Source organism: Branchiostoma lanceolatum, chromosome 13 (assembly GCF_035083965.1).
Source record: "Branchiostoma lanceolatum isolate klBraLanc5 chromosome 13, klBraLanc5.hap2, whole genome shotgun sequence".
NCBI lineage: Eukaryota > Metazoa > Chordata > Leptocardii > Amphioxiformes > Branchiostomatidae > Branchiostoma > Branchiostoma lanceolatum.
The window spans coordinates 3,438,507-3,463,804 of NC_089734.1; the positions used below are offsets into that span (position 1 = coordinate 3,438,507).

General features: G+C 46.2%; 2 protein-coding genes across 2 annotated transcripts; both read right to left on the minus strand.

Annotated features, from left to right (window-relative positions):
- Nucleotides 1-751: 751 nt before the first annotated feature.
- On the minus strand, nt 752-11,609 carry LOC136447120 (serine-rich adhesin for platelets-like). Its single transcript, XM_066445813.1, has 3 exons — nt 3,276-11,609; nt 1,437-1,653; nt 752-756 (listed from the first exon to the last, which is right to left on the minus strand). Exons 1-3 carry the CDS (start codon nt 11,607-11,609, stop codon nt 752-754), a joined length of 8,556 nt encoding a protein of 2,851 aa, XP_066301910.1.
- Nucleotides 11,610-13,008: 1,399 nt separating this feature from the next.
- LOC136447122 (serine-rich adhesin for platelets-like) lies at nt 13,009-25,169 on the minus strand. Its single transcript, XM_066445818.1, has 3 exons — nt 14,900-25,169; nt 13,412-13,966; nt 13,009-13,019 (listed from the first exon to the last, which is right to left on the minus strand). The coding sequence occupies exons 1-3, from the start codon at nt 25,167-25,169 to the stop codon at nt 13,009-13,011; spliced, it is 10,836 nt and encodes a 3,611-aa protein (XP_066301915.1).
- Nucleotides 25,170-25,298: the final 129 nt, after the last annotated feature.

A 25,298-nucleotide genomic window follows, 5' to 3' on the forward strand; every position in this document is an offset into this window, starting at 1 on the left:
TGCGCTGTAGGCATTATGGTTTCTTGAGCATTCGTACTATGGCCTTCCAATGTAGATCTGACTGAACTACTTGAGCTGCTTGTGGTCGAGCTGATTTCTTCTGTTGTGGCATATGCAGTAGACTGCGCGACGCTTGAATGATCTTTCGAAGTACTGGCCAATGTACTCATGGCACTTTTCGTCGTAAGTCTTGTTTGAGGAGAACTTTCTGTGCTTTCAAAGAATGGGGTCATAATGTTCTGCTCTGAGGTCGGAACAATCATTGGAATTGCGCTGGTTCGTTGGTAAGGGCTCGACTGAGTGGTGTCCTCATCTATCGTGACCAATGACGAAGTTGGTAATTCCGTTCGAGACGTGGTACTGATGCCACTGGTATGCCGACCACCCGTTGTCATAGTTGTCGTTGGCACTGTGGTCATAGTTCAGGAAAAAAATATTTTCGTGTACTGTATGGTTAGATGGTATGTTTTGTGCCTTCTACTTGATTGACAAAGATACAGATCTGTCTTTAAATGTTTAGTAATTGTATGCCCTGTGACAATGTTGCGATCGTGTGAGTGAATCAGGCTGTGTTGTTTGCAATGTAAATGTGGCAACAATGCTTGTTTAATCTCTAGCTAAGTTGTTAGTATAGTTTGTGCTATTGTGTTTTGTTATCTTGTTCAAGGAATTATTTTTCATACAATATGGAAACGTGTGGAAATCGTGACGAAGACCTTACCTTCACAGTCGCACGGTATAACAAGGTCCCCTATTCTGTAAAGAGATAGATGAAAGAAAATGAAAAAAGACGAAAGCGTCCGACATACACTGCATTTTACAACGAACGTAGCAGTTTTTCTTTATCTTTATTAGAAATTGCAACAATACAATACACAGTGGAACGCCAGGCAGACAAGCTGATGTTGCGGACCACTAACATTAAAATCACAATGAATACGACTATAAGACACTATAAGGCAATACATAGCAGTTTTTGCAAAATATTGTTGATGAAATTTAACACACATTACCTGCATTCTCTGTCAGTCTCAGTGTCAGTGTCGACCTCGGAGCAAGAGGATTCATCGGAACAGTAATCATCCGAGCAAATTTCTTAGGGGATGAAATATCGACAACGTTAAAGATTGTAAGCCATCCGCAGTGTAGGTAAATAAAATGGCATAGTTTAAAATCAGATGGAAAAAGGCTTTGATATTTTAAACCAAACTCCATAGTAAACAAACTGTGTTCATGGCATTGTAACACATGCCGGTACAAACATCCTGGCTTGATGCATAGAATGACATTGTATGCGTAGTGATTTTTATTGCTATATGTACACGGATTAGCTGTTTTTAACGCCTGGACAGCTTGTGCTGCTTAATTCATGTCTATCTTTTTCTTAAGTTTCTGTATATTATAAATGAGCCAAAATGTTGTAGAAAACAATGTACCGTAGGCAGAACGTAGAATGATGCCGAGCGTGTTGTTGTTGTCTGCAGCAATGGACTCGGTTAGGAAACTTGTAACCTCTTCCTTTTCCACACAGGATGAACTAAAGCTCAGAAGCGTCGTAGATACGACACTGCCCTCGTAAAAGTTGAGGACTGTAGAACTACTGAAGATCGTGCTGAGTCTCGAACCACTGTTAGAGGTAAAGTACTCCGATATCTGTAGAAAAAGTGATGAAAAAGATCTTTACTAGTACAACAAAGGGGTTATTTTCGCGTTCACAAAATTCATTCGTGAATAAGGCAAGGATTTTAGTGATTAGGTGTCGAAAAAAATCAAATAATATCGTTAAGTACATCGCAGTGAAACAATGCTTGCAAATGCTACAGCTCTGGTTCTTCTTTAGGTTTGAAAACTATGAAGTAGAGCTAGATTGTACAAACATGGATAAATAGTTTGAAAAAATATAGATAGAAAGGTAAAGTATTTCCCAAACTTTCCTCTTGTCATTGTGCTTATCACAAAACAGTTTGCAATATATTAATTTGCAGATTAAATCTTATCATCGAATACCAGACGTACAAAAAAAGGCTTATTCAAGCCAAATGTAGCAATGGGTGTACACGTGACGGTACAACAGTAACAATGAACGTAATATAACGATTAGTCAGAAACATAATCAGCGAAACAATATACCCACTCACCTTGTCTATTACAATGTTCGAAATGCCTCTAAACCGAGTGCTCGAAATGACTAAGAATTCAGAATCCCATTCCAGGGCACTGAGAGTGAGTTTCAATCCAATTATAGCTGGAACTGTGGAAAAAAACAGGACACTAGATCATAGTACAGACATTTGAATGGAACTGCAAACTGCAGTGATAACTGCAATTAAATCATGCTACCTGTCTGCAATACATTGTATAGAATTTGTTTGCTTTAATAAAGCAACAAGATCAAGAGAAGGTAATAGAAGTAACCAAGTTATCCCCTCGTGGTAAAGATACAACATATTTTCACGCCTTTATGAACTTTGAAATGCTTCCTGAAGTTCTGGGTATTCACTTCTTAAACGTTCAGATGACATATGTCTAAACCAACACTTGTAACTACATGTACAATCTATACGTAGCAAAAACTTACATTCTTCACATGACGTCCCATTCCAAACGTATCCCGGGTTGCACACACAATGAGGATCGCCCTCAGTACTTAGGCAGAACGCGTTAGGCACACACGACAGGCAGGCATCTTCAGGAAAATATTGAGTTTCAAAACATTTATAATTATGAACATCGCCTCTGTCTTTTTACATGGTGTGAAGTGATAATAGAGAGAATGTAACCATAGCCTTAGAATAAATTTAAATACACTGACCAAAGATAAAAAAAAGCTATCATCAGATATAAATCTTGCTTATTGAGTTCTGATGCGTTGTGCTTAATTTTGAAACAGTGTAAAATATGTATAAAAAAATGGTAATATGTATACACAATTTACCTTCCGTTGTGGTTGATGTGGAAAGACCTGTAACTTGTGTAGACTGGGGCGTTCTTTGGTCTGCAGTTGATACAAGTGTCGAAAAAGGAACTGAGGTTGTTGGGTTTCTGGTCGTTGATAGAATCCCATTTGTTTTCCCGGTAGTTAGCACTGCCGATGGCGTTGTTGACATAGTTGAAGTGAATAGCCCTTCGGTTGTAGTTGGCGGAGGTTCTGTGACTACATTTTCGGCTGTTGTTGCCAGAAAATCTGTGAATGGCTCCTCGGCTGTTGTTGGTAGAATTTCCGTTGTAGATGTGGTAGATGCAGTTGCATCTTCCTGATATGTGGTACTTGGTACCTCGGACGTAGTTTGGTCTACAAGGTTGGTTGTCGTGCTAAAGGTTGTTGCCTGAACTGTGCTGCCCAGTGCGGTTCTGGCACTCTGGGATGAAAGTGGGGATGTCAACGGTTCTTCTGTGCTAGAGAACATCGTGGTTTTCTTCGCGTCTGTGGACTCATGAATACTAGATGTTAGAGCGGTTTGTTCCGTTCGAACTGTGCTTGTGGCACTTGGTTGCTCGGTCCTAGATAGTGTAGTCATGTCAGTGGTAACTCCAATGGGTGTCCTTGTCGTCGCTAGACGCGTACTTCTGTCACTGTAAGGTGTATTTACTGTCGTCGTTGCAGATGTGGTCTTGGATAAGAAATATGGAGTTGTCTGGTATGTGGTGGAGTGGCTAAAAGTTGTACCCTCGACTGTGCTGCCAAGTGTGCTCTGCGATGTGTGAGTGGGTGTTGATGGTTCCTCTGTACTGGTGTGTATTGTGGTTTCTTTACGGACGGTGGACAGTTGGGAAGTAGATGTTAGGGTGATCTGATTCGTTATTGTCTGCGCTGTGCTGTCAAGTGAACTTGTTGCACCACTTGGTAGTGTATATGTTGGTGTGGACAGCTCTTCTGTACTAGAGTGTAACGTGCTTTCATCAGTGTCTGTGGACTTTTGAAGTGTTGATGTTAGGGTAATTTGTTCTGTTGTTGCCCGCACTGTGCTGCCAAGTGTGCTCTTTTCACTTGGTGGTGAATGTGTGGGTGTCGAAGGTTCCTCTGAACTGAAGGGGACCGTGGTTTCATCAGGAACTGTTGACCCTTGGAGAGTGGATGTTAGAGCGCTTTGCTCCGTTGTTGCCCTCACTGTGCTCCTAAATGTGCTTGTGGCACTTTGTGATGTATGTAGTTCCTCTGTACTGGAGTACATCGTGGTTACATCTGCAACTGTAGACTCTTGAAGGGTCGACGTTAGAGCACTTTGTTCCGTTGTTGCCTTCACTGTGCTGCCCAGTGTGCTTGTTGCACTCAGCGTCGACGGCTCCTCTGAACTGTATTGCACTGTGGTCTCATCAGCGACAGTGGACTTTTGAAGGGTAGATGTTAGAGTACTTTGTTCCGTAGTTGCAAGAACTGTGACACTCGATGGTGACGGCGTTGGTGTCAAACTTTCTTCTGTACTAGAGTGCATCGTAGTTTCATCAGCAACTGTCGTCTTTGCAAAAGTTGATGTAAGAGTGGTCTGTTCCCTCGATCCAAACACTGTACTGCCAAGTGTGCTTGTCGCACTTGGTTGTGGATGCGTGGTCTCTTGAAGGGTAGATGTTAGGGCACTCTGTTCCGTTGTTGCCTGCACTGTGTTGCCCAGTGTGCGTGTGGCATGAGTTGGTGTCGAACGTTCTTCTGTACCAGAGAACATTTTCGTTTCATCAGCGACTGTGGTCAATGGATTGGTTGATGCTACTGTGATTTGTTCCGTTGTTGCCTGCACTGTGCTGGCAAGTGTGCTTGTGGAACTTGGTTTCCAATACGTGGTTGTGAGAGGTTCCTCCGTACTGGAGTGCATTGTCGCTGTGGACCCTTGAAGGGTAGATGTTAGGGCACTATGTTCCGATGTTACCTGAACTGTGCTCCCAATTGTGCTTGTGACACTTTGTGTTGAATGTGCTAGTGACGAAAGCTCTCCAGTACTAGAGTGCATCGTGGTTTCATCAGCAACCGTGGACCCTCGAAGAGTAGTTGTTAGAGTGCTTTGCTCCGTTGTTGCCAGCACTGTGCTCCTAAATGTGCTTGTGGCACTTTGTGATGTATCTGGTTCCTCTGTACTGGAGTACATCGTGGTTTCATCAGGAACTGTTGACCCTTGGAGAGTAGATGTTGGAGCGCTTTGCTCCGTTGTTGCCTGCACTGTGCTCCTAAACGTGCTTGTGGCACTTTGTGATGTATGTAGTTCCTCTGTACTGGAGTACATCGTGGTTACATCTGCCGCAGTAGACTCTTGAAGGGTCGACGTTAGAGCACTTTGTTCCGTTGTTGCCTGCACTGTGCTGCCCAATGTGCTTGTTGCACTCGGTGTCGACGGCTCCTCTGAATTGTATTGCACTGTGGTCTCATCAGCGACAGTGGACTTTTGAAGGGTAGATGTTAAAGTGCGTTGTTCCGTAGTTGCAAGAACTGTGCTCTTGACACTCGATGGTGACGGCGTTTGTGTCGAACTTTCTTCTGTACTAGAGTGCATCGTAGTTTCATCAACAACTGTCGTCTTTGCTTGGGCTGATGTTAGAGTGGTTTGTTCCCTCGATCCAAACACTGTACTGCCAAGTGTGCTTGTCGCACTTGGTTGTGGATGCGTGGTCTCTTGAAGGGTAGATGTTAGGGCACTTTGTTCCGTTGTTGCCTGCACTGTGCTGGCAAGTCTGCTTGTGGCATGAGTTGGTGTCGATCGTTCTTCTGTACTAGAGTGCATTGTGGTTTCATCAGCGACTGTGGTCTTTGCTTCGGTTGATGTTAGAGTGCTTCGTTCCCTTGTTCCCAACACTGTACTGTTGAGTGTGCTTGTCGCACTTGGTTGTGGATGCGTGGTTGTGGGAGGTTCCTCCGTACTGGAGTGCATTGTTGCTGTGGACTCTTGAATGGTAGATGTTAGGGCACTATGTTCCGCTGTTACCGACACTGTGATGCCAAGTGTACTTGTGTCAATCGAGGGTGAATATGTCTGTGTCGACGGTTCCTCTGAACTGAAGGGGACCGTGGTTTCATCAGGAACTTTTGACCCGAGGAGAGTAGATGTTAGAGTGCTTTGCTCCGTTGTTGCCTGCACTGTGCTCCTAAATGTGCTTGTGGCACTTTGTGATGAATGTAGTTCCTCTGTACTGGAGTACATCGTGGTTACATCTGCCACTGTAGACTCTTGAAGAGTCGACGTTAGAGTTTGTTCAGTTGTTGCCTGCACTGTGCTGCCAAGTGTGCTCTTTTCACTTGGTGGTGAATGTGTGGGTGTCGAAGGTTCTTCTGAACTGAAGGGGACCGTGGTTTCATCAGGAACTGTTGACCCTTGGAGAGTGGATGTTAGAGCGCTTTGCTCCGTTGTTGCCCTCACTGTGCTCCTAAATGTGCTTGTCGCACTTTGTGATGAATGTAGTTCCTCTGTACTAGAGTACATCGTGGTTACATCTGCCACTGTAGACTCTTGAAGGGTCGACGCTAGAGCACTTTGTTCCGTTGTTGCCTGCACTGTGCTACCCAGTGTGCTTGTTGCACTCGGTGTCGACGGCTCCTCTGAACTGTATTGCACTGTGGTCTCATCAGCGACAGTGGACTTGTGAAGGGTAGATGTTAGAGTACTTTGTTCCGTAGTTGCAAGAACTGTGCTTTCGACACTCGATGGTGACGGCGTTGGGGTCGAACTTTCTTCTGTACTAGAGTGCATCGTAGTTTCATCAGCAACTGTCGTCTTTGCAATAGTTGATGCAAGAGTGGTCTGTTCCCTCGATCCAAACACTGTACTGCCAAGTGTGCTTGTCGCACTTGGTTGTGGATGCGTGGTCTCTTGAAGGGTAGATGTTAGGGCACTTTGTTCCGTTGTTGCCTGCACTGTGCTGCCCAGTGTGCTTGTTGCATGAGTTGGTGTCGATCGTTCTTCTGTACTAGAGTGCATTGTGGTTTCATCAGCGACTGTGGTCAATGGATGGGTTGATGCTACTGTGCTTTGTTCCGTTGTTGCCTGCACTGTGCTGGCAAGTGTGCTTGTGGAACTTGGTTTCCAATACGTGGTTGTAAGAGGTTCTTCCGTACTGGAGTGCATTGTCGCTGTGGACCCTCCAAGGGTAGATGTTAGGGCACTATGTTCCGATGTTACCGGCACTGTGATGCCAGGTGTGCTTGTGACACTTTGTGTTGAATGTGCTAGTGACGAAAGTTCTCCAGTACTAGAGTGCATCGTGGTTTCATCAGCAACCGTGGACCCTCGAAGAGTAGTTGTTAGAGTGCTTTGTTCCGTTGTTGCCTGCACTGTGCTCCTAAATGTGCTTGTGGCACTTTGTGATGTATGTAGTTCCTCTGTACTGGAGTACATAGTGGTTACATCTGCCACTGTAGACTCTTGAAGGGTCGACGTTAGAGCACTTTGTTCCGTTGTTGCCTGCACTGTGCTGCCCAGTGTGCTTGTTTTACTCGGTGTCGACGGCTCCTCTGAACTGTACAACACTGTGGTCTCATCAGGGACAGTGGACATGTGAAGGGTAGATGTTAGAGTACTTTGTTCCGTAGTTGCAAGAACTGTGCTTTTGACACTCGATGGTGACGGAGTTGGTGTTGAACGTTCTTCTGTACTAGAGTGCATCGTAGTTTCATCAGCAACTGTCGTCTTTGCAATAGTTGATGTTAGAGTGGTTTGTTCCCTCGATCCAAACACTGTACTGCCAAGTGTGCTTGTCGCACTTGGTTGTGGATGCGTGGTCTCTTGAAGGGTAGATGTTAGGGCACTTTGTTCCGTTGTTGCCTGCACTGTGCTACCAAGTGTTCTTGTGGCATGAGTTGGTGTCGATCGTTCTTCTGTACTAGAGTGCATTGTGGTTTCATCAGCGACTGTGGTCTCTGGATGGGTTGATGCTACTGTGATTTGTTCCGTTGTTGCCTGCACTGTGCTGGCAAGTGTGCTTGTGGAACTTGGTTTCCAATACGTGGTTGTGAGAGGTTCCTGCGTACTGGAGTGCATTGTTGCTTTGGACTCTCGAAGGGTAGATGTTAGGGCACTATATTCCGTTGTTGCCTGCACTGTGCTGCCAATTGTGCTTGTAACACTTTGTGATGGATGTGGTTCCTCTGAGCTAGAGTACATCGTGGTTACATCTGCCACTGTAGACTCTTGAAGGGTCGACGTTAGAGCACTTTGTTCCGTTGTTGCCTGCACTGTGCTGCCCAATGTGCTTGTTGCACTCAGCGTCGACGGCTCCTCTGAACTGTATTGCACTGTGGTCTCATCAGCGACAGTGGACTTGTGAAGGGTAGATGTTAGAGTACTTTGTTCCGTAGTTGCAAGAACTGTTACACTCGATGGTGACGGCGTTGGTGTCAAACTTTCTTCTGTACTAGAGTGCATCGTAGTTTCATCAGCGACTGTCGTCTTTGCAATAGTTGATGTTAGAGTGGTTTGTTCCCTCGATCCAAATACTGTACTGCCAAGTGTGCTTGTGGCACTTGGTTGTGGATGCGTGGTCTCTAGAAGGGTATATGTTAGGGCACTCCGTTCCGTTGTTGCCTGCACTGTGCTGGCAAGTGTGCTTGTGGCATGAGTTGGTGTCGAACGTTCTTCTGTACTAGAGTGCATTGTGGTTTCATCAGTGACTGTGGTCTTTGGATGGGTTGATGCTACTGTGCTTTGTTCCGTTGTTGCCTGCACTGTGCTGGCAAGTGTGCTTGTGGCATGTGTTGGTGTCGAACGTTCTTCTGTACTAGAGTGCATTGTGGTTTCATCAGTGACTGTGGTCTTTGGATGGGTTGATGCTACTGTGATGTGTTCCGTTGTTGCCTGCACTGTGCTGCCAAGTGTGCTTGTGGCATGAGTTGGTGTCGATCGCTCTTCTGTACTAGAGTGCATTGTGGTTTCATCCGCGACTGTGGTCTTTTGATGGGTTGATGCTACTGTGCTTTGTTCCGTTGTTGCCTGCACTGTGCTGGCAAGTGTGCTTGTGGAACTTGGTTTCCAATACGTGGTTGTGAGAGGTTCCTCCGTACTGGAGTGCATTGTCGCTGTGGACCCTTGAAGGGTAGATGTTAGGGCACTCTGTTCCGATGTTACCTGAACTGTGCTCCCAATTGTGCTTGTGACCCTAGGTGTTGAATGTGCTAGTGACGAAACTTCTCCAGTACTAGAGTGCATCGTGGTTTCATCAGCAACCGTGGACCCTCGAAGAGTAGTTGTTAGACCGCTTTGTTCCGTTGTTGCCTGCACTGTGCTCCTAAATATGCTTGTGGCACTTTGTGATGTATGTAGTTCCTCTGTACTGGAGTACATCGTGGTTACATCTGCCACTGTAGAGTCTTGAAAGGTCGACGTTAGAGCACTTTGTTCCGTTGTTGCCTTCACTGTGCTGCCCAGTGTGCTTGTTGCACTCAGCGTCGACGGCTCCTCTGAACTGTATTGCACTGTGGTCTCATCAGCGACAGTGGACTTGTGAAGGGTAGATGTTAGAGTACTTTGTTCCGTAGTTGCAAGAACTGTGACACTCGATGGTGACGGCGTTGGTGTCAAACTTTCTTCTGTACTAGAGTGCATCGTAGTTTCATCAGCGACTGTCGTCTTTGCAATAGTTGATGTTAGAGTGGTTTGTTCCCTCGATCCAAATACTGTACTGCCAAGTGTGCTTGTTGCACTTGGTTGTGGATGCGTGGTCTCTAGAAGGGTATATGTTAGGGCACTCTGTTCCGTTGTTGCCTGCACTGTGCTGCCAAGTGTGCTTGTGGCATGAGTTGGTGTCGAACGTTCTTCTGTACTAGAGTGCATTGTGGTTTCATCAGTGACTGTGGTCTTTGGATGGGTTGATGCTACTGTGCTTTGTTCCGTTGTTGCCTGCACTGTGCTGGCAAGTGTGCTTGTGGCATGTGTTGGTGTCGAACGTTCTTCTGTACTAGAGTGCATTGTGGTTTCATCAGTGACTGTGGTCTTTGGATGGGTTGATGCTACTGTGATGTGTTCCGTTGTTGCCTGCACTGTGCTGCCAAGTGTGCTTGTGGCATGAGTTGGTGTCGATCGCTCTTCTGTACTAGAGTGCATTGTGGTTTCATCCGCGACTGTGGTCTTTTGATGGGTTGATGCTACTGTGCTTTGTTCCGTTGTTGCCTGCACTGTGCTGGCAAGTGTGCTTGTGGAACTTGGTTTCCAATACGTGGTTGTGAGAGGTTCCTCCGTACTGGAGTGCATTGTCGCTGTGGACCCTTGAAGGGTAGATGTTAGGGCACTCTGTTCCGATGTTACCTGAACTGTGCTCCCAATTGTGCTTGTGACCCTAGGTGTTGAATGTGCTAGTGACGAAAGTTCTCCAGTACTAGAGTGCATCGTGGTTTCATCAGCAACCGTGGACCCTCGAAGAGTAGTTGTTAGACCGCTTTGCTCCGTTGTTGCCTTCACTGTGCTCCTAAATGTGCTTATGGCACTTTGTGATGTATGTAGTTCCTCAGTACTGGAGTACATCGTGGTTACACCTGCCACTGTAGACTCTTGAAGGGTCGACGTTAGAGCACTTTGTTCCGTTGTTGCCTGCACTGTGCTGCCCAATGTGCTTGTTGCACTCGGTGTCGACGGCTCCTCTGAACTGTACAACACTGTGGTCTCATCAGGGACAGTGGACATGTGAAGGGTAGATGTTAGAGTACTTTGTTCCGTTGTTGCCTGAACTGTGCTGCCAATTGTACTTGTAAAACTTGGTTGCGAATGTGTGGTTGTGAGTGCTTCTTCTGTACTTAAGTTCAGCGTCGATTCCACAAGTGTTGTCGGCTGGACAGAAGTTGCCGAAGTACTGATGTTCGAGCTGATTTCTTCTGTCGTAGCAATTGATGAATGTACTGTTGACTGGCCGACGGTAGAAGGACCCTCCGTAGTGCCAGCAAATGTGCTTCCGGCACTCATTGTTGTAGATATTGGCGTAGACGATCTTACTGTACTAGTCTGCGCCGTTGTCCTAAGAGGCAGAGTTGCCTCTTCAAGAGTAGACGTCGAAGTGCTTTGCTCTGTACTTGGCCTCACAGTTGAAAATGCGGTGTTTGAGGCGCTTGTACTAAAGACAGCTAGTGTAGATTCCGCAGGTGTGATCGGCTTGGTAGAAGTTGCCGAGCTGCATGTGGTTGAGCTGATTTCTCCTGTTGTGGCAATGGAGGAATAGCTTGTAGACTGGCCAACGGTGGATCGACCTTGTGAAGTGCTGGAAAATGCTCTGGTGGCGATTTGCCTTGTAGATGCGGCGGACGACAATCCAAGAGTGCTTGTCTGCCCTGTAGTTGTGCCAGCCACTGTGGTCTCTTCAAGAGTTGATGTCACAGTGCTTTGTTCTGTTGTTGCTGGCACAGTAGGAAAGGTGGTCCTTTGAGAGGCTGTACTTTCATCTGCAGATGTAGATACAGTAGGCGTTGTCAATGGGACTGAAGTTGTTGGGCTGCTTGTGGTCGATCTGATTCCATATGTTGTACCGGTGGAAGAGTGTTCTGTAGTCTGTACAACAGTGGAATGACCTTCCGACGTGCTCGTTGCACTCTGTGTTGAAGTCGTCACGGGAGTCGATCCCATTGTGCTAGCCCCCTCCGTAGTTGTACTAGCCACTGTGGTCTCTGGCAAGGCTGAAGTCAAACTGGTTCGCTCTGTAGTTACCAGCATCGTAGGAAACTTGGTTTCTTGCACGGTCGTACTTTGGTCTACTTGGGTAGATTCGGACAGCGTCTTCGAATGGACTGAAGTTCGTGTTCCGCTTGTTTGTGATTTAATTGTTGTGCCCGTTGAAGGATAAGCCGTAGACTGTCCTTCAGTTGAAAGAGTTTTGGATGTACTGACAAGTGTGCTTGTAGCACTCTGCGTTGTAAATTTGGTATTTGTTTGCTCTTGAGTGTGATCAGCCACTGTGGTCTCTTCAAGAGTCGAAGTCACAGTGCTTTGATCCGTTGTTTCCATGACTGTACGAAATGTGGTCCTTTGCGAGGTCGTACTTTTACCTGATGATGTGGATTCTGAGCGAGTTGTTAACGGACTGCTAGAAAAATATTTTGTGGTGTGGTCCGTTGTTGGGTTTCTTGTTCTCTGAAGGAGTGTTGATGGCATGTTTGTGCTTGAGGCAGACAGAGATGTGTCTGTAATAGTAGCTGTGTCTGCGCTGGTTTGTTTTTTTGTGGGTAAATCAGTATAGTCTAAAGACGTACTTGACGTCGTCGGCGTTTCCGTTCCTGTTGTTAAAGTAGTCAAAGTAGAAGTTTCTGTACTTTGTCGCTCTGTCCGCAAAATTGTTCGCATGTCAGTAGTATCGACATGAGGTGGTATTATTGTTGTTATTGGACTTGTAGTCATGGTTGAGAACGGTTCTGTGGCGTGGTCAGTTGTTGTGTGACTTGTTGTCTCCAGCAGTGTGGACACCATGTCTGTTGATATTGCAGACAGAGATGTATCTCTTATAGATAAAGTGGTAGCTGTCTCTGTGGTGGTATGTTTCGAGATGGTGTCTGTTGTTTGGACATCACTACTTTCTGTCATGGAAAATGAAGAAGTGGAGCTCAAGATGCTAGGCGTTGTCAAGGTGTGTGCTATTGTTGACGACATAGTCATGCCTCCTGTACTTTGTCGCTCTGTCCGGAAAGTAAAACATAAGTCAGTTGTTACAATGAGATGTTGTTTGTCATGGCTGACGAAGACATTGCGGTTCGGTCTGTAGCGGCTAGGGTGGATTATGCATTAATTTGCGGTAAATGCCATGCCTATGCCTGCTGCCTGCAGAGATGTTTATCATCTGTCGTTTCTACTAGAAGTCTCTAAAGTCATGTTACTTCCATCACTAACATGAAAACGTTGCAAATGGCAGTGATGTGAAAATAAGAGAATGCTTTCCTTCGAAGGTTTCGAGATTGAATATGTAGCGTGTTTGTTTACAGATTATGTATGCTTGACTTTCACGTATTCGTAGAGAAAAGACCTGGAGTATATCAAGTACCGTAGTTTGTTATCAACAGTAAATTAAATGTGTTCCGTATCATCAACTCAAATGATAGCTTTCGTGTGAGGGTGATGCACGCTAGGTTTGACCTATTCCACATACCGCACAGAATTGTAAATTGATTCACATTAAGATAAATAACACCACTTTGAATATGTATTAAGAAAAAAATAGTAAAATAAGCAGAAAGAAACATTGACGCACAGCAGTACATTTGTTTAAATGCAAAAGAAACGTAACTTACCGTCACTGATTTTTTTTTTCTGTTCGGGGGAAAAAGGGGTGTCTTCAACTTGAAAATAGCTCAAACGTTATAAATATAATAGAAAAGAATGTAATTGCACACCTCTTAATGTTGAAGCACTCGTATAGCCGGGCGTACTTTGCTCTATCAGAGTAGATTCCAAAAGTGTTGTCGGCTGGAATGAAGTTATCGAGCTGCTAGAGCTGCTTTCTCCTGTTGTGGCAATAGAGGAATTACCTGTAGACTGGCCCTCGGTTGACCCACCTTCAGAAGTGCTTGAGAATGTGCTGGTGGCGATTTGCCTTGTAGATGCGGCGGACGACAATCCAAGAGTGCTTGTCTGCCCTGTAGTTGTGCCAGCCACTGTGGTCTCTTTAAGAGTTGATGTCACAGTGCTTTGTTCTGTTGTTGCTGGCACTGTACGAAAGGTGGTCCTTTGCGATGCCGTACTTTGGCCTGGCACGGTCGATTCCATAAGTGTTGTCGGCTGGATGGAAGTTGCCGAGCTGCCGGTGGTCGAGCTTATTCCTTTTGTCGTAGCAATTGATGAATGTACTGTTGACTTGCCGACAGTAGAAGGACCTCCCAATGTGCTTGCAGTTGTGCTTCTTTCACTCATTGTTGTAGATGTTGGTGTAGACGATCTTACTGTACTAGTCTGCGCCGTTGTCGTAACAGGCAGAGTTGTCTCTTGAAGAGTAGACGTAAAAGTGCTTTGCTCTGTACTTGGCCTAACAGTTGAAAATGTGGTCTTTGAGGCGCTTGTACTAAGGACTGCTGCTAGCGTCGATTCTGCAGATGTCGTATCGAACAAAATAGAAGAGAATTTGGACGTTGTAGATGATTGTAAGTTAACTGTAGACAAAGTATCTGTATGAGCGTCTGAGCTTGGTTGTTCTGTCCTTGATATTGAAGTCATGTCAGTGGTAGCACCAATAGGTGTCATTGCCGTCGTTAGATGAGTACTTATGTCACTGGTAACCATAAAAGGCGTTTTCACCGACGTGGAAGGAGGTGTGGTCACGGTTGAGAATGATTGAGGGGCTTGGTGTGTGGTGGCGTGACTTGTTTTCTCAAGTAAGGAAGAGGGAATATCCGTGCTTGTAGTCGACAGTGTACCGTCAGTGGATCGTTTACTATTGGTCGGAGAGAAGCTTGTTGTACTGTCAAATGTGGAGGACATTCTGGTCTGTTCTGTAGTAGCAGCAATTGTGTGTAACGTGCTGCTGTGCGAGTTTGTGGTCTCCGCAGTTTTAAAATCACCACTTCCCGTCGTGACAGACAAAGGAGTGGAGCTTAAGATTTCAGACGTCGAGGTCTGTGGTCTATCTGTAAATGCAGTCAGATTTTCTGTCGTAGGTTTCTCTTTAAGAGATGAAGTGCTCCTGTCACTGGTATCCCCAAAAGGTGTTTTTACGGTCGTGGCTGGAGATGTGGTTTTGCTTAAGAGAGATTGAGTTGTTTGGTGTGTGCTGGGGTGACTAGTTTTCACAAGTAAGGTAGAGGCCAGGTCTGTGCTTGAGGTAGAAAGAGATGTATCGCTCATTCGTGTAATAGATGTATGTGTGGTAGTGTATTCTTGTGTAGGTAGGGCAGATGTGGAACTAAAATCATATGTTGTGCCTGATAAAACATGTGCCGTATTTAAATGGCCTTCAGAAGTCCTGACAAGTGTGCTTGTCGCACTTTCTGTTGCAGATGTCGTGAACGACGATTCGACTGTACTTGTCTTCCCTAGAGTTGTACTAGCCAATGTGGTCCTTTCAAGAGTTGACGTGACAGTGCTTTGTTCTGTTGTTGCTGGCACTGTACGGAATGTGGTCTTTTGCGTGGTCGAACTCTGATCTTCCGATGTAGATTCGACAGACGTTGTCTGTAAGACTGAAGTTCTTGGGCTACTTGTGGTCGATCTGATTCCGTATGTTGTACCAGTCGACGTATGTCCTGTAGTCTCCAGAAATGTGGAGTGACCTTCCGATGTGCCAACGGCTGTGCTTGTGGCACTATGTGTGGAAGTCGGTAAGAAAGTCGATTTTAATGTGCTAGCCATCTCCGTTGTTGTACCAGCCACTGTGGTCTCTGTAACACTTGGCGTCAATGTACTTTTCTCCGTAGTGACAGATAGTGTAGGTACTGTGGTTCTTTGCCCAATCGTACTTTGGTCCACAGTGGTAGATTCAGAAAGCGTTGTTGGTTGGCCTGAAGTTTTTGCTCCACTGGTGGTGGAGACAAATTCAACTGTTGTGCCTTCTGAAGAATGCTCCGTAGAATGTACAACAGTTGAATAGCCTTCAGAAGTGCCGGCAAGTGTGCTTGTAGCACTTTCTGTTGCAGAGGTCGTGAAAGACACTTCGACTGTACTTGTCTTCCCTAGAGTTGTTCTAGCCACTGTGGTCTCTTCAAGAGTTGACGTGACAGTGCATTGTTCTGTTGTTGCTGGCACTGTACGGAATGTGGTCTTTTGCGTGGTCGAACTCTGATCTACCGATGTAGATTCAACACTCGTTGTCTGTAAGACTGAGGTTCTTGGGCTACTTGTGGTCGATCTGATTCCGTATGTTGTACCAGTCGACGTATGCCCTGTAGTCTCCAGAAATGTGGAGTGACCTTCCGATGTGCCAACGGCTGTGCTTGTGGTACTATGTGTGGAAGTCGGTAAAAAAGTGGATTTTAATGTGCTAGCCATCTCCGTTGTTGTACCAGCCACTGTGGTCTCTGTAACACTTGGCGTCAATGTACTTTTCTCCGTAGTGACAGATAGTGTAGGTACTGTGGTTCTTTGCGCAATCGTACTTTGGTCCACAGTGGTAGATTCAGAAAGCGTTGTTGGTTGGCCTGAAGTTTTTGCTCCACTGGTGGTGGAGACAACTGTTGTGCCTTCTGAAGTATGCTCCGTCGAATGTACAACAGTTGAATGGCCTTCAGAAGTGCCGGCAAGTGTGCTTGTAGCACTTTCTGTGGCAGATGTCGTGAACGACGATTCGACTGTACTTGTCTTCCCTAGAGTTGTACTAGCCACAGTGGTCTCTTCAAGAGTTGACGTGACAGTGCTTTGTTCTGTTGTTGCTGGCACTGTACGGAATGTGGTCTTTCGCGTGGTCGAACTCTGATCTACCGATGTAGCTTCGACAGACGTTGTCTGTGAAACTGAAGTTCTTGGGCTACTTGTGGTCAATCTGATTCCGTATGTTGTACCAGTCGACGTATGTCCTGTAGTCTTCAGAAATGTGGAGTGACCTTCCGATGTGCCAACGGCTGTGCTTGTGGGACTATGTGTGGAAGTCGGTAAGAAAATGGATTTTAATGTGCTAGCCATCTCCGTTGTTGTACCAGCCACTTTGGTCTCTGTAACACTTGGTGTCAATGTACTTTTCTCCGAAGTGACAGATAGTGTAGGTACTGTGGTTCTTTGCGCAATCGTACTTTGGTCCACAGTGGTAGATTCAGAAAGCGTTGTTGATTGGCCTGAAGTTTTTGCTCCACTGGTGGTGGAGACAAATTCAACTGTTGTGCCTTCTGAAGAATGCTCCGTAGAATGTACAACAGTTGAATGGCCTTCAGAAGTGCCGGCAAGTGTGCTTGTAGCACTTTCTGTTGCAGAGGTCGTGAACGACGATTCGACTGTACTTGTCTTCCCTAGAGTTGTACTAGCCACTCTGGTCTCTTCAAGAGTTGACGTGACAGTGCTTTGTTCTGTTGTTGCTGGCACTGTACGGAATGTGGTCTTTTGCGTGGTCGAACTCTGATCTACCGATGTAGATTCGACAGACGTTGTCTGTAAGACTGAAGTTCTTGGGCTACTTGTGGTCGATCTGATTCCATATGTTGTACCAGTCGACGTTTGTCCTGTAGTCTCCAGAAATGTGGAGTGACCTTCCGATGTGCCAACGGCTGTGCTTGTGGCACTATGTGTGGAAGTCGGTAAAAAAGTGAATTTTAATGTGCTAGCCATCTCCGTTGTTGTACCAGCCACTGTGGTCTCTGTAACACTTGGCGTCAATGTACTTTTCTCCGTAGTGACAGATAGTGTAGGTACTGTGGTCCTTTGCGCAATCGTACTTTGGTCCACAGTGGTAGATTCAGAAAGCGTTGTTGATTGGCATGAAGTTTTTGCTCCACTGGTGGTGGAGACAACTGTTGTGCCTTCTGAAGTATGCTCCGTAGAATGTACAACAGTTGAATAGCCTTCAGAAGTGCCGGCAAGTGTGCTTGTGGCACTTTCTGTGGCAGATGTCGTGAAAGACGATTCGACTGTACTTGTCGTCCCTAGAGTTGTACTAGCCACTGTGGTCTCTTCAAGAGTTGACGTGACAGTGCTTTGTTCTGTTGTTGCTGGCACTGTACGAAATGTGGTCTTTTGCGTGGTCGAACTCTGATCTACCGATGTAGATTCGACGGACGTTGTTTGTAAGACTGACGTTTTTGGGCTACTTGCGGTCGACATGATTCCGTATGTTGTACCAGTCGACGTACGCCCTGTAGTCTCCAGAAATGTGGAGTGACCTTCCGATGTGGCAACGGATGTGCTTGTGGCACTATGTGTGGAAGTCGGTAAGAAAGTGGATTTTAATGTGCTAGCCATCTCCGTTGTTGTACCAGCCACTGTGGTCTCTGTAACACTTGGCGTCAATGTACTTTTCTCCGTAGTGACAGATAGTGTAGGTACTGTGGTTCTTTGCGCAATCGTACTTTGCTCCACAGCGGTAGATTCAGAAAGCGTTGTTGGTTGGCCTGAAGTTTTTGCTTCACTGGTGGTGGAGACAAATTCAACTGTTGTGCCTTCTGAAGAATGCCCCGTAGAATGTACAACAGTTGAATGGCCTTCAGAAGTGCCGGCAAGTGTGCTTGTGGCACTTTCTGTTGCAGAGGTCGTGAACGACGATTCGACTGTACTTGTCTTCCCTAGAGTTGTACTAGCCACTGTGGTCTCTTCAAGGGTTGACGTGACAGTGCTTTGTTCTGTTGTTGCTGGCACTGTACGGAATGTGGTCTTTTGCGTGGTCGAACTCTGATCTACCGATGTAGATTCGACAGACGTTGTCTGTAAGACTGAAGTTCTTGGGCTACTTGTGGTCGATCTGATTCCGTATGTTGTACCAGTCGACGTATGCCCTGTAGTCTCCAGAAATGTGGAGTGACCTTCCGATGTGCCAACGGCTGTGCTTGTGGCACTATGTGTGGAAGTCGTTAAGAAAGTGGATTTTAATGTGCTAGCCATCTCCGTTGTTGTACCAGCCACTGTGGTCTCTGTAACACTTGGCGTCAATGTACTTTTCTCCGTAGTGACAGATAGTGTAGGTACTGTGGTTCTTTGCGCAATCGTACTTTGCTCCACAGTGGTAGATTCAGAAAGCGTTGTTGGTTGGCCTGAAGTTTTTGCTCCACTGGTGGTGGAGACAAATTCAACTGTTGTGCTTTCTGAAGAATGCTCCGTAGAATGTACAACAGTTGAATGGCCTTCAGAAGTGCCGGCAAGTGTGCTTGTAGCACTTTCTGTTGCAGAGGTCGTGAACGACGATTCGACTGTACTTGTCGTCCCTAGAGTTGTACTAGCCACTGTGGTCTCTTCAAGAGTTGACGTGACAGTGCTTTGTTCTGTTGTTGCTGGCACTGTACGGAATGTGGTCTTTTGCGTGGTCGAAGTCTGATCTACCGATGTAGATTCGACAGACGTTGTCTGTAAGACTGAAGTTCTTGGGCTACTTGTGGACGATCTGATTCCGTATGTTGTACCAGTCGACGTATGTCCTGTAGTCTCCAGAAATGTGGAGTGACCTTCCGATGTGCCAACGGCTGTGCTTGTGGGACTATGTGTGGAAGTCGGTAAGAAAGTGGATTTTAATGTGCTAGTCATCTCCGCTGTTGTACCAGCCACTGTGGTATCTGTAACACTTGGCGTCAATGTACTTTTCTCCGTAGTGACAGATAGTGTAGGTACTGTGGTCCTTTGCGCAATCGTACTTTGGTCCACAGTGGTAGATTCAGAAAGCGTTGTTGGTTGGCCTGAAGTTTTTGCTCCACTGGTGGTGGAGACAAATTCAACTGTTGTGCCTTCTGAAGAATGCTCCGTAGAATGTGCAACAGTTGAATGGCCTTCAGAAGTGCCGGCAAGTATGCTTGTAGCAGTTTCTGTTGCAGAGGTCGTGAACGACGATTTGACTGTACTTGTCTTCCCTAGAGTTGTACTAGCCACTGTGGTCTCTTCAAGAGTTGACGTGTCAGTGCTTTGTTCTGTTGTTGCTGGCACTGTACGAAATGTGGTCTTTTGCGTTGTGGAACTCTGATCTACCGATGTAGATTCGACACTCGTTGTCTGCAAGACTGAAGTTCTTGGGCTACTTGTGGTCGATCTGATTCCGTATGTTGTACCAGTCGACGTATGCCCTGTAGTCTCCAGAAATGTGGAGTGACCTTCCAATTTGGCAACGGCTGTGCTTGTGGCACTATGTGTGGAAGTCGGTAAGAAAGTAGATTTTAATGTGCTAGCCATCTCTGTTGTTGTACCCGCCACTGTGGTCTCTGTAACACTTGGCGTCAATGTACTTTTCTCCGTAGTGACAGATAGTGTAGGTACTGTGGTTCTTTGCCCGATCGTACTTTGCTCCACAGTGGTAGATTCAGAAAGCGTTGTTGATTCGCCTGAAGTTTTTGCTCCACTGGTGGTGGAGAAAAATTCAACCGTTGTGCCTTCTGAAGAACGCTTTGTAGAATGTACAACAGTTGAATGGCCTTCAGAAGTGCCGGCAAGTGTGCTTGTCGCACTTTCTATTGCAGATGTCGTGAACGACGATTCGACTGTACTTGTCTTCCCTAGAGTTGTACTACCCACTGTGGTCTCTTCAAGAGTTGACGTGTCAGTGCTTTGTTCTGTTGTTGCTGGCACTGTACGGAATGTGGTCTTTTGCGTTGTGGAACTCTGATCTACCGTTGTAGATTCGACACTCGTTGTCTGTAAGACTGAAATTCTTGGGCTACTTGTGGTCGATCTGATTCCGTATGTTGTACCAGTCGACGTATGCCCTGTAGTCTCCAGAAATGTGGAGTGACCTTCCGATTTGGCAACGGCTGTACTTGTGGCACTATGTGTGGAAGTCGGTAAGATAGTAGATTTTAATGCGCTAGCCATCTCCGTTGTTGTACCCGCCACTGTGGTCTCTGTAACACTTGGCGTCAATGTACTTTTCTCCGTAGTGACAGATACTGTAGGTACTGTGGTCCTTTGCGCAATCGTACTTTGGTCCACAGTGGTAGATTCAGAAAGCGTTGTTGGTTGGCCTGAAGTTTTTGCTCCACTGGTGGTGGAGACAAATTCAACTGTTGTGCCTTCTGAAGAATGCTCCGTAGAATGTACAACAGTTGAATGGCCTTCAGAAGTGCCGGCAAGTGTGCTTGTCGCACTTTCTGTTGCAGATGTCGTGAACGACGATTCGACTGTACTTGTCTTCCCTAGAGTTGTACTAGCCACTGTGGTCTCTTCAAGAGTTGACGTGATAGTGCTTTGTTCTGTTGTTGCTGGCACTGTACGGAATGTGGTCTTTTGCGTGGTCGAACTCTGATCTACCGTTGTAGATTCGACACTCGCTGTCTGTAAGACTGAAGTTATTGGGCTACTTGTGGTCGATCTGATTCCGTATGTTGTACCAGTCGACGTATGCCCTGTAGTCTCCAGAAATGTGGAGTGACCTTCCGATGTGCCAACGGCTGTGCTTGTGGCACTATGTGTGGAAGTCGGTAAAAAAGTGAATTTTAATGTGCTAGCCATCTCCGTTGTTGTACCAGCCACTGTGGTCTCTGTAACACTTGGCGTCAATGTACTTTTCTCCGTAGTGACAGATAGTGTAGGTACTGTGGTCCTTTGCGCAATCGTACTTTGGTCCACAGTGGTAGATTCAGAAAGCGTTGTTGATTGGCCTGAAGTTTTTGCTCCACTGGTGGTGGAGACAACTGTTGTGCCTTCTGAAGTATGCTCCGTAGAATGTACAACAGTTGAATAGCCTTCAGAAGTGCCGGCAAGTGTGCTTGTGGCACTTTCTGTGGCAGATGTCGTGAAAGACGATTCGACTGTACTTGTCGTCCCTAGAGTTGTACTAGCCACTGTGGTCTCTTCAAGAGTTGACGTGACAGTGCTTTGTTCTGTTGTTGCTGGCACTGTACGAAATGTGGTCTTTTGCGTGGTCGAACTCTGATCTACCGATGTAGATTCGACGGACGTTGTTTGTAAGACTGACGTTTTTGGGCTACTTGCGGTCGACATGATTCCGTATGTTGTACCAGTCGACGTACGCCCTGTAGTCTCCAGAAATGTGGAGTGACCTTCCGATGTGGCAACGGATGTGCTTGTGGCACTATGTGTGGAAGTCGGTAAGAAAGTGGATTTTAATGTGCTAGCCATCTCCGTTGTTGTACCAGCCACTGTGGTCTCTGTAACACTTGGCGTCAATGTACTTTTCTCCGTAGTGACAGATAGTGTAGGTACTGTGGTTCTTTGCGCAATCGTACTTTGCTCCACAGCGGTAGATTCAGAAAGCGTTGTTGGTTGGCCTGAAGTTTTTGCTTCACTGGTGGTGGAGACAAATTCAACTGTTGTGCCTTCTGAAGAATGCCCCGTAGAATGTACAACAGTTGAATGGCCTTCAGAAGTGCCGGCAAGTGTGCTTGTGGCACTTTCTGTTGCAGAGGTCGTGAACGACGATTCGACTGTACTTGTCTTCCCTAGAGTTGTACTACCCACTGTGGTCTCTTCAAGGGTTGACGTGACAGTGCTTTGTTCTGTTGTTGCTGGCACTGTACGGAATGTGGTCTTTTGCGTGGTCGAACTCTGATCTACCGATGTAGATTCGACAGACGTTGTCTGTAAGACTGAAGTTCTTGGGCTACTTGTGGTCGATCTGATTCCGTATGTTGTACCAGTCGACGTATGCCCTGTAGTCTCCAGAAATGTGGAGTGACCTTCCGATGTGCCAACGGCTGTGCTTGTGGCACTATGTGTGGAAGTCGTTAAGAAAGTGGATTTTAATGTGCTAGCCATCTCCGTTGTTGTACCAGCCACTGTGGTCTCTGTAACACTTGGCGTCAATGTACTTTTCTCCGTAGTGACAGATAGTGTAGGTACTGTGGTTCTTTGCGCAATCGTACTTTGCTCCACAGTGGTAGATTCAGAAAGCGTTGTTGGTTGGCCTGAAGTTTTTGCTCCACTGGTGGTGGAGACAAATTCAACTGTTGTGCTTTCTGAAGAATGCTCCGTAGAATGTACAACAGTTGAATGGCCTTCAGAAGTGCCGGCAACTGTGCTTGTAGCACTTTCTGTTGCAGAGGTCGTGAACGACGATTCGACTGTACTTGTCGTCCCTAGAGTTGTACTAGCCACTGTGGTCTCTTCAAGAGTTGACGTGACAGTGCTTTGTTCTGTTGTTGCTGGCACTGTACGGAATGTGGTCTTTTGCGTGGTCGAAGTCTGATCTACCGATGTAGATTCGACAGACGTTGTCTGTAAGACTGAAGTTCTTGGGCTACTTGTGGACGATCTGATTCCGTATGTTGTACCAGTCGACGTATGTCCTGTAGTCTCCAGAAATGTGGAGTGACCTTCCGATGTGCCAACGGCTGTGCTTGTGGGACTATGTGTGGAAGTCGGTAAGAAAGTGGATTTTAATGTGCTAGTCATCTCCGCTGTTGTACCAGCCACTGTGGTATCTGTAACACTTGGCGTCAATGTACTTTTCTCCGTAGTGACAGATAGTGTAGGTACTGTGGTCCTTTGCGCAATCGTACTTTGGTCCACAGTGGTAGATTCAGAAAGCGTTGTTGGTTGGCCTGAAGTTTTTGCTCCACTGGTGGTGGAGACAAATTCAACTGTTGTGCCTTCTGAAGAATGCTCCGTAGAATGTGCAACAGTTGAATGGCCTTCAGAAGTGCCGGCAAGTATGCTTGTAGCAGTTTCTGTTGCAGAGGTCGTGAACGACGATTCGACTGTACTTGTCTTCCCTAGAGTTGTACTAGCCACTGTGGTCTCTTCAAGAGTTGACGTGTCAGTGCTTTGTTCTGTTGTTGCTGGCACTGTACGGAATGTGGTCTTTTGCGTTGTGGAACTCTGATCTACCGATGTAGATTCGACACTCGTTGTCTGCAAGACTGAAATTCTTGGGCTACTTGTGGTCGATCTGATTCCGTATGTTGTACCAGTCGACGTATGCCCTGTAGTCTCCAGAAATGTGGAGTGACCTTCCAATTTGGCAACGGCTGTGCTTGTGGCACTATGTGTGGAAGTCGGTAAGAAAGTAGATTTTAATGTGCTAGCCATCTCTGTTGTTGTACCCGCCACTGTGGTCTCTGTAACACTTGGCGTCAATGTACTTTTCTCCGTAGTGACAGATAGTGTAGGTACTGTGGTTCTTTGCCCGATCGTACTTTGCTCCACAGTGGTAGATTCAGAAAGCGTTGTTGATTCGCCTGAAGTTTTTGCTCCACTGGTGGTGGAGAAAAATTCAACCGTTGTGCCTTCTGAAGAACGCTTTGTAGAATGTACAACAGTTGAATGGCCTTCAGAAGTGCCGGCAAGTGTGCTTGTCGCACTTTCTATTGCAGATGTCGTGAACGACGATTCGACTGTACTTGTCTTCCCTAGAGTTGTACTACCCACTGTGGTCTCTTCAAGAGTTGACGTGACAGTGCTTTGTTCTGTTGTTGCTGGCACTGTACGGAATGTGGTCTTTTGCGTTGTGGAACTCTGATCTACCGTTGTAGATTCGACACTCGTTGTCTGTAAGACTGAAATTCTTGGGCTACTTGTGGTCGATCTGATTCCGTATGTTGTACCAGTCGACGTATGCCCTGTAGTCTCCAGAAATGTGGAGTGACCTTCCGATTTGGCAACGGCTGTACTTGTGGCACTATGTGTGGAAGTCGGTAAGATAGTAGATTTTAATGCGCTAGCCATCTCCGTTGTTGTACCCGCCACTGTGGTCTCTGTAACACTTGGCGTCAATGTACTTTTCTCCGTAGTGACAGATACTGTAGGTACTGTGGTCCTTTGCGCAATCGTACTTTGGTCCACAGTGGTAGATTCAGAAAGCGTTGTTGGTTGGCCTGAAGTTTTTGCTCCACTGGTGGTGGAGAAAAATTCAACTGTTGTGCCTTCTGAAGAATGCTCCGTAGAATGTACAACAGTTGAATGGCCTTCAGAAGTGCCGGCAAGTGTGCTTGTCGCACTTTCTGTTGCAGATGTCGTGAACGACGATTCGACTGTACTTGTCTTCCCTAGAGTTGTACTAGCCACTGTGGTCTCTTCAAGAGTTGACGTGATAGTGCTTTGTTCTGTTGTTGCTGGCACTGTACGGAATGTGGTCTTTTGCGTGGTCGAACTCTGATCTACCGTTGTAGATTCGACACTCGCTGTCTGTAAGACTGAAGTTATTGGGCTACTTGTGGTCGATCTGATTCCGTATGTTGTACCAGTCGACGTATGCCCTGTAGTCTCCAGAAATGTGGAGTGACCTTCAGATGTGGCAACGGCTTTGCTTATGGCACTATGTGTGGAAGTCGGTAAGAAAGTGGATTTCAATGTGCTAGCCATCTCTGTTGTTGTACCCGCCACTGTGGTCTCTGTAACACTTGGCGTTAATGTACTTTTCTCCGTAGTGACAGATAGTGTAGGTACTGTGGTTCTTTGCGCAATCGTACTTTGCTCCATAGTGGTAGATTCAGAAAGCGTTGTTGGTTGGCCTGAAGTTTTTGCTCCACTGGTGGTGGAGAAAAATTCAACCGTTGTGCCTTCTGAAGAACGCTTTGTAGAATGTACAACAGTTGAATGGCCTTCAGAAGTGCCGGCAAGTGTGCTTGTAGCACTTTCTGTTGCAGATGTCGTGAACGACGATTCGACTGTACTTGTCTTCCCTGGAGTTGTTCTAGGCACTGTGGTTTTGTCAAGTGTTGAAGCCACAGTGCTTTGTTCTGTTGTTGCTGGCACTGTACGGAATATGGTCTTTTGCGAGGTCATACTTGTCATTACTGGTGTTGATTGAGAAAGTTTTGTCGATTGTACAAAACCTCTTTTGCTTTTAGTGGCTGAGTTTAGTTCCACTGTTGTTCCAGTTGTTTGAGAGGGGCTAGTAGATTGCTTGGCTGT